At 41.6% G+C, this 15,950-nt stretch overlaps 1 protein-coding gene across 2 annotated transcripts in view; it reads right to left on the bottom strand.

The window, feature by feature from the left end:
* IKBKB (inhibitor of nuclear factor kappa B kinase subunit beta) overlaps window positions 1-15,950 on the bottom strand; it is a 58,701-nt gene that overhangs the window by 4,966 nt on the left and 37,785 nt on the right. For both annotated transcript variants that reach the window (XM_049771812.1, XM_049771813.1), the window contains exons 9-19: window positions 15,729-15,836; window positions 14,187-14,316; window positions 13,228-13,422; window positions 12,268-12,382; window positions 5,539-5,662; window positions 4,902-5,053; window positions 4,685-4,746; window positions 3,203-3,312; window positions 1,667-1,716; window positions 1,485-1,584; window positions 1,154-1,301 (exon numbers count right to left, since the gene is read on the bottom strand). In XM_049771812.1, the coding sequence (XP_049627769.1) occupies window positions 1,154-1,301; window positions 1,485-1,584; window positions 1,667-1,716; window positions 3,203-3,312; window positions 4,685-4,746; window positions 4,902-5,053; window positions 5,539-5,662; window positions 12,268-12,382; window positions 13,228-13,422; window positions 14,187-14,316; window positions 15,729-15,836 (1,294 nt within the window). The remainder of the gene's footprint in view (window positions 1-1,153; window positions 1,302-1,484; window positions 1,585-1,666; window positions 1,717-3,202; window positions 3,313-4,684; window positions 4,747-4,901; window positions 5,054-5,538; window positions 5,663-12,267; window positions 12,383-13,227; window positions 13,423-14,186; window positions 14,317-15,728; window positions 15,837-15,950) is intronic.

The raw sequence follows: 15,950 nt of genomic DNA, 5'->3' as shown, positions 1-15,950 counted from the left end.
AATTTGCTTACACAAGAACAGATATTGAGACTATTATGCTGATCCAAATGAGTCAGAAGAGGGATAGACATGGAATGATCACACGCATTTGTGATATATTAAAAACTAGATAGTATGGTAATAATATTCAAAGACAATAGAAACAAGGGCCAGGAGAAGTTCATAGTAGGAAGCCTGCCACAAACATCAAGGGAGTGCAGTTAGGGCAGAGAAAGGACCACTGTGCTGATAATAGTTGACAACGATCACTCTGGACAAGAAAGGAGATAAAGTGATATTCCCTTCAGTTACAATGATATCCCTTCAGCTATAATATTGCAAACCACAATGTCTAAGAGAAAAACAGGAAGAGAGAGAAAAAAACATGTCTACCACAGAGGCAGGCAGGAGAGAGCAAGTAGGAGGAAGGGAGGGAAACGGAAGACATTAGTGGTGAAGGGTGTTGGACACTATGACTGAAACTCAATCATGAAAACTCTGTGTATCTCATGGTGATTCTATGAAATTATTTAAAAGAAATAAAAATAAATGTGAAAAAGTCAATGTGGGAAAGAAAAAGAAACTATGTGTGCGTATGTGTGTGCTTGTGCTGGGGAGGGGCAACACGAAGCAAGAGCTACAGAGAACAATGATACCCTTGGCCGACATGCTTATTAGGCACAAAACAAGGCCTTCAGATATGTTAGATCTATGTTCTAATTCCAGGAACCTGGGAATGTGATTTTATTTGGAAAAAGGGTATTTTTAGATCTAGTTAAGGATATCAAGAGGAGTTTATACTAGACTAACTGGGTGAGGCCTAAATCCAATGGCAAGTGCTTTTATGAAAATACCAGAAGTGAAAGAGGAATCACAGAGGAATCCGCTTTGAAGAAAGAGGCAGAGCTAGAACTGAGGAATATTTGGAGACATCAAGAGATGAAAGAATCACAAGGATTCTCCATCTCCCTCCCTAGAATTCACAGAGAGAGCCTAGGCCTGTAACACCTTGAAGTTGAACTTTTGGCCTCAAGAACTGTGAAACAATAACTTTATATATGAATGTATTGCAGTGACCACAGGAAATATACATATATAAATAAAAACCAAGAGCCTGTGGGCAGTGGGCCTTGGCTAGTGAGGGTTTGGGTCTGGGCAGAGGCATTTTACTTACACAAGCTATCTTCAAGAGATTCCAGAGTTCCTTCTGTCGCTTCTCCTGAAGTCGTACAACGGTCTTCTCATCCTCGTTCATTAAACTCACCACCTCTTCCACTTTGGGCAACAATTCCAGAGCCTTCTGCTTGCAAACCACAGTTTTACTATAAATAATAAACAAGAAAAATGGTATTCATTCAGTGGTATTTGGGTTAGAAAAAGTGGGGGACCACAAACCCAAGAAATTCTGAAGCCAGTTGGCAGCTGCAGGGGAAATGGTTTTAGGTGGTTGAGTCAGCACTGATGCTTCTCCAAGCTCTCCCCCTGAAAGAAGTTGGGCTTTATACCTGAGTTGTGTATAAATCACTCGTACTTTCTTTTCAAAGCTTTGGATAGCCTGTAGTAGTAGCCGGACCATGTCCTGACTGTCCCCTTCGTTTCGTTGGTCTGGAAAGAGGAGAGGAGTGTTTTGTTTCTTCCAGGTGCCTGAGTTAACAAGAAACCCAGGGTGGCAGAAAACCCCACTTACCCCGTGGTTTCTCCCTCAGTTTCCTGTAAAGATCCCTTGCTTGCTCCTCTCTGAAATAAATAAAGAGGCAACTCTATTTATCTCTGAAGTCAAATAACAATTTGATTTACTGAAACATTGCTCAGTGAGTTCCTGCCAGCAGAATGAATGATGTCTAGAAGCAAGATCAGTGGTATGAGTGAGATCATCTAGGATGAAAATTTTAAAGAAAGGAATCTCCGTTCTGTGCCTTGCCATTCTCCATATATCTGGCTTCTCCAATAGTAGAACCAATATCAGCATTAATCTGAATCCTCAAAATTTCCCCTGTGAAAACTCACCCTGAGGGCAGAGATAAGCTCCTATTTCTTTTTCTTAATCAAAGAGAAACTGGTTGACATTTTATTTGAAGATGAGTGAATAAGGGTTACATAGGATAGAAAGAACCAAACTTCTGCTGTCCAGCTTCTCTGTCTTAAGAATGCCAGAAAAGCATCTGAAGACATTGTTGTATATGAAAATATTTCCATAAGATTATCCTTTGCCTGTTGTCCCACCTTGACCCTCCAGGTGGGGGCGCTGTTGAGAGCCAAATAAATAGCTTAGGTTCCTGGCGTTGGGAGGTGTTTGGCCAGAGTTGGCTGGCTGGCTCCAGGTGTTTTGGAACTAGCAGCAGGCTGACAAAGGACTCTCTTCGCCCAACCTTTTAACCCTTAACTCTCCTGTCCGTGTGGATTATTTGCTGCAGATAAATATTACCAAGATCACCCCCCAAAGAGGGGTCAAGGGGATGGGAACCAATTTCTCATTCTGGGAGCTCTTTGCAGATACTCAAACAATCAACAAAGGTGTAAACGGGACCCAACAAATGGGGCAACAAGGGGCAACAGACCTGTCGAACTTAAATGTGACAGCTAAAGAGAGTGGTGTAGCTCAAGTGCTGCCCCTATCCACATTGAGACCTGTGTGCAGATTTCTTGAGTGGGAGCCCTTCAAAACCAAGGCTAAATACTGATGATGATTCGGTTTCCAGGAGTCAGAGAGAGTGAGCTCAGTGAGCAGGAAGCTTGTCTTGCATGAAGCCCATCTAAGTTCAATCACACCATATGATCCCCAAGCCCCACCAAGAGTAGTCTCTAACACAGAGACAGGAGTAAGCCTGGAGCGCAGCCAGACTCAGTTTCCAGATCTAAACTTCTCTGAGAAGTAGTTTTATATTTTCTGCTCCTAGGTCCAGTTTAGAACCATGACTCAGATGCATTCTCTGGACTTACCCTCCTAACAATGGAAAACCAAGCAACTTTTATCCCCACTTAACAGACCTGGAAACTAAGGCTCGGGGTGATGGGAGATATGATGAGAGATGCAGGTCTGTGAGACATGCTGTGAAGATTTACAGCAGGTGAGGGGTGGGCTTGACAGGAGAATGGACTTACAGTGCTCCCATAAGAAACACACATGAGCTTTTAGGTGGTCCCAAAACATACATGCAAACTTTGCTGGAGGTATCAATGTGTGCTGGGGACAGCATGGGGATCCGAGGCAGTTGGTACTCACAGGTCATCTAGTGTTCCTCCCTGTTTTCTCCCCATTGGGCTTCTCTGCAAGTCCACGATATCTGTCTGCAGAGCCATCATCAGTTCCACCAGATGTTTCACTTCATTCTCCTAATAAAAAAGCTGTGCTAATGTCAACTGACATAATAACATTATATGAGAAGCAAGATTTGTTGAAAAAGCCCTCCAAAAAAAAGAAAATGTTTAAATAAAGATATTAAAAAGAAAAAAAAAAAGAAAAAGCCCTCCAAACTGACTGAGGACTCTGTATTCACTATGAATAGGAATAGGGAATCTGGATGTGTATCTCTCAAATTTGTCACATTCCCCCCATGTAATAACCCTTGGGCAAGGTACCTAGCCCTTGAGCTTCAGTTTTCACTGCCACAAGACAGGCGGTTTTATTTATTTATTTATTTGTTTGTTTGTTTATTTGTTTGTTTGTTTATTTATTTATTTATTATTATTATTATTATTATTTTGGTTTTTGGGCCACACCTGGCATTGCTCAGGGGTTACTCCTGGCTGTCTGCTCAGAAATAGCTCCTGGCAGGCACGGGGGGACCATATGGGACACCGGGATTCGAACCAACAACCTTTGGTGCTGGATCGGCTGCTTGCAAGGCAAACGCCGCTGTGCTATCTCTCCGGGCCCTATTTATTTATTTTTAATAGGGCTGTGACAGTTGTTACGAGAACAAGAAGAATGTAAAATATCATTATGTAAAGGTGCCCAATGATAATCAAGTTTCTTTATTTCATCTACCCCAGTACACAGTACTTTACTTCACAGATGACACATGAGATCCAAGACAGGATGGAACACTCATTTGCCTCTATGTTAAATAGATGTAGACAGGCCGGCGAGGTGGCGCTAGAGGTAAGGTGTCTGCCTTGCAAGTGCTAGCCAAGGAACGGTCCGCGGTTCAATCCCCCGGTGTCCCATATGGTCCCCCCAAGCCAGGGGCGATTTCTGAGCGCTTAGCCAGGGTAACCCCTGAGCATCAAACGGGTGTGCCCCCCCCCCCCAAAAAAAAAACAACAAAAAAATAAAAATAGATGTAGACAATTAAAGGGTTTCTTAAACTTTGTATACTTGCATCTACAAAGTTTTCCTCTGAGAAATGCAACATGGGTATTTGCAGAAGCACCTTAGATCCGTTATGCATTTAGTTTTCAATAGATTTTGAATTAATTTAAATTTGGAAAAACATTTCAAAGAAGGTACATGGATAAGAGTACTCAGAGCTCTTTCTAACAGGAGAAGATGCCTCACCCATCCTGATCCCAGGAGACTTTACATCTTGCTCCTCATTCAAATATGGATCAGCTCTGTCACATGTGGCCTGCAGAGGCACTACTAGCCAATTAAGCTGAAAAGTAGGAGGAGGAAAACTTGACTTCTGACAGGAAGGAAAGCTTAGTATTCAATAAGAAGGTGGGAAACAGTAATAAGGACATGAACCTAAAATGACTCTCTTACCCTTCCACAGAGCTCCACAGCCTGTTCCATTTCCTTCCACGCGAGCAACAATTTTTCTGATGCTAAAAAAAAATTAGGGGAAAAAAAAATCTGAAAATACCGCAAAACCAAAACAGAAATAAACAATAAAATTATAAAAAGACAAGGTAGGGAGGAGAACCCTCCAGAAAAAAACAAATAAAAAGTCTCTTCAAACTCATACAAAGAGTACACTCACTGATTCCAAACTCAGTTTGTTCACTATACTTTTCCAGGTCAATCTGGATGCTGGTTTTAAAGAAATCCAATTTGGCCTTGAGTTGCTGAGACATGGAAGCCATGGAATTCTTCATCTTAGAAAGACAGCTATTATTCCGGAGGAGATTCATCCTGCAGGCCCATAAGAAAAAGAATTTTAGAAGTTTTTGGGGGATCCAAATGTCATTTTTTGAACACTAACATACCTGTTCTAACACTTTGCTAGCATATGAATAGTTACATAAAACAATTTCCTAATCCTAAGCATTGTGTGAGGCTTTGCACCAAAACTGGAGTAAGATCAGTAACCTGGGGAGGAAGCAATACATTTCAGCTAGTTAGCTAAGGATGTTGCTAACCCAAATAGCCATGTGCTCCTCCAAGTCCCAAATTCCACTGGGTTCAGTCCAGTCCTTCAGTCTACGCTCCTTTTCTGTGTGCTGGCCTTACTCTCTCCTCAGGTCTAATATACCACACTAACCACATGCCAACCAGCCAAACCAATGTCTCTCTCTCTTGTGCCTCCTAAGAGCTACTTTTGGACTACTGTCTCTGTCATGCCCAAGAGCAAAGCCATGTAGCAGTTTAAATTAGGCTAAGTGAAAATGGCGCAATACATGGCAGCTCGTTGTCCCTGCTGCAGCCGGTTGCAGTCTTCCTTCAGGGTCTGGATGCTGTGCCAGATCTGGCCCCATACTCTCCTCAGCTGGAAAAAAGAGAGGTTCCTCTTGGGTTCTTGAACTGGAACAGAGATACATACAGTTGTTGAGAGAAAATCCTTCCCACAGTTAACCATATCCAGCTGTAACAACATCACTGGCACTTAAGAAGCTGCAAAAAGTTATCTAATTACTATGCTATTATATACCTTTTTTGGGAATTATACCCAATTATTGTCTCATACCTTTTTGTGGCTTTTTATAGCATAAAGGCAGAGTGGTAAGTGGCTGCTAATGAGACGGAACCACTATGACAATGATAATTGGAAATGCTCACTCTGGACAAAAACGGGGTGCTAGAAGGAGATGAAATAATACACACACACCCTTTCAGTAACAATATTACGACCACTGTGCCTAAAAGGAAAAAAAGAGAGGATGAGAGAGTAAGATACAGCAAGGAAGAATTAAAGAGAGAAGAAAAGTATCTGCCATAGAGGTAGGCTGGGAAGATACTAGGAGGGACAGTGGCAGTATGAAATGAATAGAAGTAAAGGGATAAAACATTGTACAAAACTCAACTATCGGGCCCGGAGAGATAACACAGTGGCGTTTGCCTTGCAAGCAGCCGATCTAGGACCAAAGGTGGTTGGTTCGAATCCCGGTGTCCCATAAGGTCCCCCGTGCCCGCCAGGAGCTATTTCTGAGCAGACAGCCAGGAGTAACCCCTGAGCACCGTGATAAAAAGAAAAAGAGCTGTTGATTTGATGTGAGGAAACACTTTTTTGTTAAATTGGGGGGGGGGGGGTTGGGCCACACCTGGTGGCGCTCAGGGGTTACTCCTGGTTCTGTGCTCAGAAATCGCTCCTGGCTCAGGTGACCATATGGGATGCCTGCGTCATAGGCCCTGGGCCAGCTGCATGCAAGGCAAACACTCCACCACTGTGCTACCACTCCAGCCTTGAGGAATCACACTTTAAGGATGTTCTGGGATAAATCCAGTGGTGCTGAGGTTCAATTCTGGGCTCTTGTTTGGAGAATGATGCAATGTTAGAAACTAAACTTGACTCTCCTGCATGCACAGCATGCACCTTGCCATCTCTCTAGTGCTGAAGAATCACTTTATGTGGGGCCTGGAGAGATAGCACAGCGGCGTTTGCCTTGCAAGCAGCCAATCCAGGACCCAAGGTGGTTGGTTCAAATCCTGGTGTCCCATATGGTCCCCCGTGCCTGCCAGGAGCTATTTCTGAGCAGACAGCCAGGAGTAACCCCTGAGCACTGCCGGGTGTGACCCAAAAACCAAAAAAAAAAAAAAAAAGAATCACTTTATGAACCACAAGGAGATATTCACATGTACATAAGCTTATTTATTTTTGGTGGAAACGTCTATGTTTGTAAAATTTAGGGTCATAGGAAGTTTTCTAAAGATACAATTTTAATAGGACTTTAATAGAAAACTACATACATAGTAAAAGTCTGTAGCTTTCAGATTTTGGACCCTCAATAAATTTATTCTAAATGTGTTTTTTTTTTTTTTTTTTTTTTTGGTTTTTGGGCCACACCCGGTGACGCTCAGGGGTTACTCCTGGCTATGCGCTCAGAAGTCGCTCCTGGCTTGGGGGACCATATGGGACGCCGGGGGATCGAACCGCGGTCCATCTCCTAGGCTAGCGCAGGTAAGGCAGGCACCTTACCTCCAGCGCCACCGCCCGGCCCCTCTAAATGTGTTTTTATAAGAGAGACAGACACAGAGAAAAGAGAAAAGAGAAAAAAGAGGGAGAGAAAACAGGAATAGCAGCAAACACATTAAAATGTTCACCTAACATTTATACAATAGAATACTAAATAGTCATAAAACTCAGGTAGCTCTATATGTATTAACAGAGAAAAAACGTCTCCCAAATATATTAAATGAAAAAGTTAGGTACAGAGCAGAACCTATTGTATATTACTTTCTATGGAGAAATGGGGAAGCAAATATGTAAGTGGTATGACTGTTATGAATATATTTATAAATGCATAAAATATCACTGGGAAAAGATGCAAAGATCCTCAACAAAACACTAGCAAATAGAATCCAATAGCTCATCAAGAAGGTTACACACCATGATCAAGTAGGATTTATTCCAGAGGTGCAAAGATAGTTTAACATACACAAGTCAATCAATAAAATACACCATATGAAAAGGAAAAATAAAAATCACATAATCATATAAATAGATGCAGAGAAAGAATTTGATAAGGTCCTATTCATGATAAAAACTCTCAACAAGGGGCCAGTGAGGTGGCGCTAGAGGTAAGGTGTCTGCCTTGCAAGCGCTAGCCAAGGAAGGATCGTGGTTTGATCCTCTGGCATCCCATATGGTCCCCCCAAGCCAGGGGCGATTTCTGAGTGCTTAGCCAGGAGTAACCCCTGAGCGTCAAATGGGTGTGGTCCCCCCCCAAAAAAAAACAACCCCAAAACAACAACAAAAAAACTCTCAACAAGAAGTAAATTTTTTTGTTTGTTTTGGGGCCACAACTGGCTGTGCTCAGGGGTTACTCCTGGTTCTATGCTCAGAAATCGCTCCTGGCATGCTTGGGGGATCACATGGGATGCTGGGATTCAAACCACCATCCTTCTACATGCAACGCAAACACCCTACCTTCATGCTATCTTTCCGGTCCCAACAAGAGGAGAATTAAAGGAATTTTCTCAATATAGTTAAGACCATTTACCACAAGACTATGGCGAATATTATACTAAACGGGGACAAACTAAAAGCCTTTCCTCTAAGATCTGGCACAAGTCTGGTCCCTCTTGTCACTTCTATTCAATAGAATATTGGAAGTATTTGTCATAGCAATCAGGCAAGAAAATGATATCAAGGTTATCCAGATAGGAAAGGAAGAAGTCAAGCTCTAATGTTTGCAGATGATATGATACTATACTTAGAAAATCCTAAATACTCTACCAAAAAGTTTCTAGAAACTATAGATTTGTAAAGTGGCAACTACAAAATTAATATGCAAAACCCAGGGCTTTTTTATATACAATGAAAGAGAAGAAAGAATCACTAAAAATATCAATCCCATTCGCAATTATGCCTCAGAAAATCAAATACCTTGGAGTCAATTTAATTATAGAGATGAAAGACCTAAACAAAGAAAACTACAAAACACTGTTTTGAGAAATCAAAGAAGACGCAAGGAAGTGGAGAAATATACCCTGCTCCTATATTGGGAGTATTAACTTTAAAATGGCATTACTTCCTGAAGGATTGTACAGATTCAATGCAATCCCTACAATACCCATGACATTTCTCAAAGAAAGAAGTCAAACACTCCTGAAGTTTAGTTGTAGCAAAAATGCCCAAAAATAACTAAAGCAATTCTTGAGGAAAAGAAGATGGGAGGCATCACTTACCCTAACTTTAAATTGTACTATAAAGCAGTAGTCATTAAAACATGATAGTATTGAGATAAAGACAAACCCCTTGGATCAGTGGAATAGACTTGAATATTCTGAGACTGACTCCCAGGTATACGATAAAGTAATCTTTGATAAAGGGGCAAGAAATACAAAGTGAAGCAAGGTAAGCTCTTCAACAAGTAGTCTTGGAAAAACTGGTCAACTGCATGCAAAAAAGTGACCTGAGACCTCTCTTTAACATCATGCACAAAGGCTAACTCAAAATGGGTTAAAGATCTTGTAATCAGACATGAATTGTAGGCAGAACACTCCATGGCATTGCAGTTAAAAGCATCTTCAAAGAGAAAACACCACTTTCCAAGAAACTAGAAGCAAAGATAAACAAATAGGACTATATTTATACTGAGAAGATTGCAATTCAAAGAAAACAGTGACTAATATACAAAGACTACCCACGGAATAGGAGAAACTATTCACCCAGTACCCATCAGATAAGGGATTAATATCTAAGATAAACAAGGTATTGATAGGACTTAACAAGAAGAAAAAAAAACTAATGCCATCCAAAAATAAGAACAGACATTTCCTCAAAGAAGAACTAGATGCCAAAAGGCACATAAAAAATGCTTGCATCAGGGAGATACAAAACAAAACAATGACATTTATCATCTCACACCAGAGACTGGCACACATCACAAAGAACAAGAACAAAAAGTGCTGGCGGGGCTGGAGAGATAGCATGGAGGCAGGGCGTTTGCCTTGCATGCAGAGGGATGGTGGTTCAAATCCCGGCATCCTATATAGTCCCCAGAGCCTGCCAGGAGTGATTTCTGAGCGTAGAGCCAGGAGTAACCCCTGACCGCTGCTGGTGTGACCCAAAAACCAAAAAAAAAAAAAAAAAAAAAAAAAAAAAGTGCTGATATGAAGAAGTGGGAGAAAAGGAATCTCATTCACTGCTAGTGGTCCAGGCTTCTTGGAAAACAATATAAATATTGTTCACAAAACTAGAAACTGAAGTTTCATATAATCTAGCAATACTACTCCTAGGAGCCCAAAACCACCCTGCAGAAAAGCCCTCTACATTTTATCTTCATCGCACACAATTTACAATAGCCAGAATCTGGAAACAACCCAAGGGCCCAAGAATATATAAGTGGCTAATGAAACCGTGGTACATCTACATAATGGATTACTATGAAGCCATTAGGAAAAATGAAGTCATGAAATGTGCTTATGCATGGATAGATATGGAAATCATTATGCTGAGTGAAATGAATCAGAGAGAGGAATAAAGGCTCCCATCTTCCTCTTTCCTTTAAGTCATTCCTTTGATATGTAAAAGCCTACCTTGATCACTCTACCCCTTCCCACCCTGGTGGATTTTATTCTGGGAGAATAAAGAAAGAGCATTTTTGACTTGTTGTGCAGAGATACCACAAGGCAAAAAAATCAAACTGACTCCACGATTCTTTTCTGACTGGCTTGGTTTATTAATTCTCTGCCACTACCCTACCTGCATCAGGCCAGTCCCCTGGGGAGTAAAATATGGTGTTTGGGCTAATTTCATAACATGGGATTTATTTATTTTACAAGTATGGTAATAATATCCAGAGACAATAGAAATGAAGGTCAGGAGGATCTGTTCATAGTTTTTTGTAACCATGGTGCTTAAATATATCATTTTTAGAAAAAATAAAGGAATCTACTGATGCAAACTTTGGAAACAAAAACAAAAAACCATCACTGGTAGGTAAACCCAACACTTTGATAGAAGCAGATTCTATGGAAGAGACAGAGGAATTGGGGGTGAGGGTCATTCATTTTTCTTTTCTTTGTTTACTCTAATTTTGGCTACACTCAGCAGTATTCAGGGTTTACTTCTGGTTTTGCACTGAACCTGAGTGAACCTAAGTAAGCTGCATGCAAGGCAAGCACTGTGCCTGCTGGGCTATCTCTCTAGTCCTGAGAGAAAAAATAACAAGTTTATTTTTCATGGCATATTCTTTTGTTCTCTGATATTTTGTCTCCTGTTAAATATTAGTTATTAAAATGTGAATAAAACTTAAAATAACCCATCAGCTTCAAGTTTAGTGACTTTCAGGCAACACTGTTCATTCTCTTCTGAAAGTTCTCTTTGAGGCTGAATTGAACTGAAGACGTCTTTTCTTTTTTTTTTTTTTTTTCCCTTTTTTTTTGGTTTTTGGGTCACACCAGGCAGTGCTCAGAGGTTACTCCTGGCTGTCTGCTCAGAAATAGCTCCTGGCAGGCACTGGGGACCATATGGGACACCGGGATTTGAACCAACCACCTTTGGTCCTGGATCGACTGCTTGCAAGGCAAACGCCACTGTGCTATCTCTCCGGGCCCGTCTTTTCTTTTTACTGAGGCTACACATCACATGGTAAGGAAGAAAGGAAGGAAGGAAGGAAGGTGCTCTAGGTCTAAGTAAGCTGATTTCCATGGTATGTACCTCCCTCCCTCCTGACCCAAGTATTACAACTGGTTACTTAAAACAACTAAAAAAACACCATATACAAAATAACAAAATGAATGAACACCAGAATTGGGCAGTTCAAAGGACTGGCACTCATCATTTTCAGGGATCTTAAACTCCGTGGCCCGCGGCCGCAAATGGAACTCCATGCAACATTTTGTGGCCCTGCCCTAGAGGAATCTTTTTTTGTTTTGTTTTGTTTTAGTTGTTTGGGTCACACACCCCAATGTTCAAGGCTTACTACTGACTTTGCCTCCTGAGGCCCCCAGGTAAATTGAGTTTGAGACCCCTGATTTACATGCTGGAGACTTGGCTTCAGTACCTGGCACCAATGGTCCCTTGAGCACAGAGTAACTTTTCTTTGTTTTTGGGCCACATCCGGTGATGCTCAGGGGTTACTCCTGGTTATGTGCTCAAAAATCACTCCTGGCTTAGGGGACCATATGAGACGCCACGGGTGGGGGGGTGGGGGGATCAAACCGCAGTTCAGCCTAGGCTAGCGCGGCCAAGGCAGACACCTTACCGTTTGCACCACCGCTCCGGCCCCTTCTTTTTTTTTTAAAGGTTAGTATACTTTATTAAACATTTATATATATATGTATATATAAAATATATATACACATACATGTGCATATGTAATATTTTTGTGGTGCTAGATAATTGGAATCCAGGGCTTCACATATTCAAGGCTACATCCTGGCGTACAGAGTAACTTCTAAGCAACACTGATGTGACTCCCCCAAAATAAATAAGTACGTAAAATAAAGAATAACGTTCTTACGGATATAGCTGACACTTTCAGGTTGTGGACGTGGGGAGATCTGAGTCTCATAGGTGACTTTGCTGTTGTCAAAAAGAAAAACTAGATCCATATCCAGTGTGCGGCCCTCATTCAACTGCAAAGGGACAAAGACAAATTGAAGTTTTTTTGTTCTGGTTTTTGGGCCATATCCGATGATGCTCAGGGGCTACTCCTGGCTATATGCTCAGAAATCGCTTCTGGCTTGGGGGACCAATAGGGATGCAGGGGGATCGAACCATGCATTTGGGTCTGTCCTAGGTCAGCTGCATGCAAGGCAAATGCCCTACCTTTCCTAAAGATGTTGGCTTTTATTTTCCTTTCTTGTTCCTTTTACAATTACAACTGAAATTTATCTATTTACATTTTCCTTACAGGTATTCTGATTATCTTTCTTGTAAAATTGAGATATTCTTTCTCATTGTCCATACAATGATTACTTTTCAGCTGTTATCAGCTCTTTTTAGGCAGGTCATTGTCAGAACAGTTCTATACAGAACTTATCCTGAGGTGTTTCAGTTGACTCAGAAGTACCCATAGCTTTGGCAATAAAAGAGAAATAAAGGTACCCTAATTGGTCTGGGGGAAACAAAAGGCAAGTATGAAGTGACTCACTTCCTTTTAGATTACACAGGGAACTTTTATTCCAATTTATGGAAGGGGAAGAAAACAAAACAAACAAATAAACAGATAACATTTCTAAAGCAGAGCTTTAGTTTAGCAGTAGACCACTTGTCTGAAATATGTTACGTTTTAGGTTCTAGGCCTAGCACCACCAAAACAAAACAAAACAAAAAACAAAAAACAAGCAGATCTCTGTACCACATATGTGATTAATAGGCTGCTGGCCAAACGAAAATTGATGTCTAAAAGCAAGCTTAGTTGCCTTGCAGGCCATGAAACAAAAATGCCAGGCCTTTTTTCTAGGAAGTCAGAGCTGACCTTGCCGTCTGAGATGCACTGTGTAGCAGGTTTGTTGGGGATCAGTGCCAGGCCCGCTTCCTGTAGCAACTCCTGGTCCTTCTCAGGGATTCCTGTGTCCTGCTGGATTCTGGTTTTTAAGCTCTGAAGGCTCTCATCCTCTGTTACTGGATAGGTGTGAATGGTGCCTGTGACCATGTTCAAGATATGAACCAGCTGCAACATAACCCAGATGTTACTGCAATTAGGTGCTTTATAGCTCTACATGCTTCTGACACACAAAGCAAAGCCTGAGCTTGAAGAATGGGTCTGAGTACCATGGTCCATATATTCTAGTCCTTAATATTCCTTCTGTCCAATGCCAGTTAGCATGAGTTACTTTCCACATAAGTATGTGGAGAAATATTATTATGAGAGTTTGAGTTTCTCCCCCAAGTGAGGCAGCATGTGACTATTTCTTCCCAACGTTTGTTTTTGTTTTTGTGCCATACCTGGCGATGCTCAGGGGTTACTCCTGGCTCTGTGGTCAGAAATCGCTCCTGGCAGGCTCGGGGACCATATGGGATACTGGGACTTGAACGTGGGTCTGTCCCCGGTAGGCCAAGTACAAGACAAAAGCCTTTTCCGCTGTACTATCATTCCAGCCCCAATTTTTTTTTAGGGTGGGGGGTTTGGCCATACCCGGTGACACTCAGAGGTTACTCCTGGCTATGCGCTCAGAAATCGCTCTTGGCTTGGGGAAACCAAATGGGAAGCGGGGGATCAAAACTTGGTCCATCCCAGGTCAGCCACGTGCAAAGCAAACACCCTACCACTGTGCCACCAGTCTGGCCCCACCCCCAGTTTTTTTTTAAATGAAGATTAAACCCAGAGCTTCACATATGTGAACCCTCACTCTTCTGTTAAGCCCCATCCCTATCCTGATTAGCCTTTAGGCAAGCATTTCCTCCAATGGACCTTCCCTGCTGGTCTGGGATTACCTTTAAGTTTAAGATGTCATCAAGGGCCTTGAAGCAGCCATTGACCCCATAGCGGGGATCAGTGCCTCTCTGTCGGGGTTGCCACATCAACATCAGCTGCAGCCACTTCTCTAGGCGTTGTGCCAAGACACTGAGGAGTATGGGACAGAGCACACCTCCACCACCATTCTCAGGAGGCCCTTGGGTACACACCAAAAGGTATGTACACACACATTTACATTACCATTATTCTCAGGGTAAAGGGATAACTGCAGATGAACTAATCTGAGAAAAAAGTAAATATTTCTAACCAAATGAAGTGTTCAGGTGCTCATCACTCTCCTGATACAGTAGAACACTCCCTCAAACTGATTTCTCAGATGGATCAGTACACTCATTTTTACCAGGCTCATCTGTAAAGCATTTTAAATGCAGTTTCTAGGCATGGCTGTCATCCAGGTGATTCCCACCCATGAAACAAACCCCATAGAGCTTGATTAATTTTCTTAGCCACTTTCCTCAAAAGCTCTTGGTGGATGCATGTGAGTATTCATTCTCTTTTGGACATACACTTGGAGCTAATAGCTTATTATCTCTCTACGAAAGTTCCTCAATGAAGTAGAAATACAGCTTCTCAGTGCCTCCCTAAATGCACTTTTCCTCACTCCAATCTCTTCCCTTTAAACTTCCTTCCTTCTCATTCTTCATACCTTTCTCGAAAGTTCTACTTCATCCAAAGTCATTCCATATTAGCTCAAGTACAAATAATACCTCTCTAGCCATCCTTAAATCCTCATACTAATAATCTATGTGAACTGAAGTGAGAGTACAGCAGGCATTTGTATGCAGTTGATGGGAGTTCAATCCCCACATTACATGTAATCCCCAGAGCCTGCCATGAGTGATTCCTTAGTGGAGTCATGAGCAAACCCTGAGTACAGCGCCATAGGTAAGCCCTGAATACTACTGGTGTGGCCACAAAACAAATAACAAAGAATTATTACCTATGCTTCTAAGTTCTGTGTGACTTTCATGTAGCTTTCTAATACCCAGTTCTGATACTTTTGAAGGATGTTCAGTTTTAAGACTAGATTGCAAGTCTGATCAAACTATGACTAATTTCTTAACTATAACATTTATTAGACACCAAAAAAGCAAAAAAAGTAAATTCCCTACCCTTTTTTGGCGGGGGGGCGGGGGAGGGAGCAGAGGACACACTCAGGGGCTCACTCCTTGCTCTGTGCTCAGGGATCACTCCTGTTGGGCTCAGAGGACCATATGGAATGCAATGCCCTATCCTCTGTACTGTGGCTATAGGCTCTTCCCTACTCTTATAAAGCTCACAATCGACTAGGAATAGATCTTATACAAAACCAGATATAAATACTACTAAGAATAAGAGGAGATGCAGATGAACTATAATGTGAGTTTAGAAGAGATATCACTTCTAGATGGGAATTAGAAGTGGAAAATATATTCTAAGCCCTTAATCACAGAATTTTATAAGTTATTTAAAAGCTATTACACATCACCTCAAATATGAAGAATGCCACTTTGTCTTACCTGTTAAGATTATTGGGGTAGGGTAAAGAGCTGGAAAATTTTACTGTTCCATTCAAGTCTTCACTAACAACGATGTCCAACTCACTCTTCTGCCGGATTTTAGAATGCCTGCAAACATATTATCTCACCAATTATAACTTTCATAGTGTTATGATTATTGTGTACTAGCACTTTACACCTGTACTAATAAACCCAGGAAATTACTAAAACTTTTTTTTGGAA

Source organism: Suncus etruscus, chromosome 4 (assembly GCF_024139225.1).
Source record: "Suncus etruscus isolate mSunEtr1 chromosome 4, mSunEtr1.pri.cur, whole genome shotgun sequence".
Taxonomy (NCBI): domain Eukaryota; kingdom Metazoa; phylum Chordata; class Mammalia; order Eulipotyphla; family Soricidae; genus Suncus; species Suncus etruscus.
Note: the sequence above shows the minus strand (reverse complement) of the source record. Positions and strands in the feature narration are given on the sequence as shown.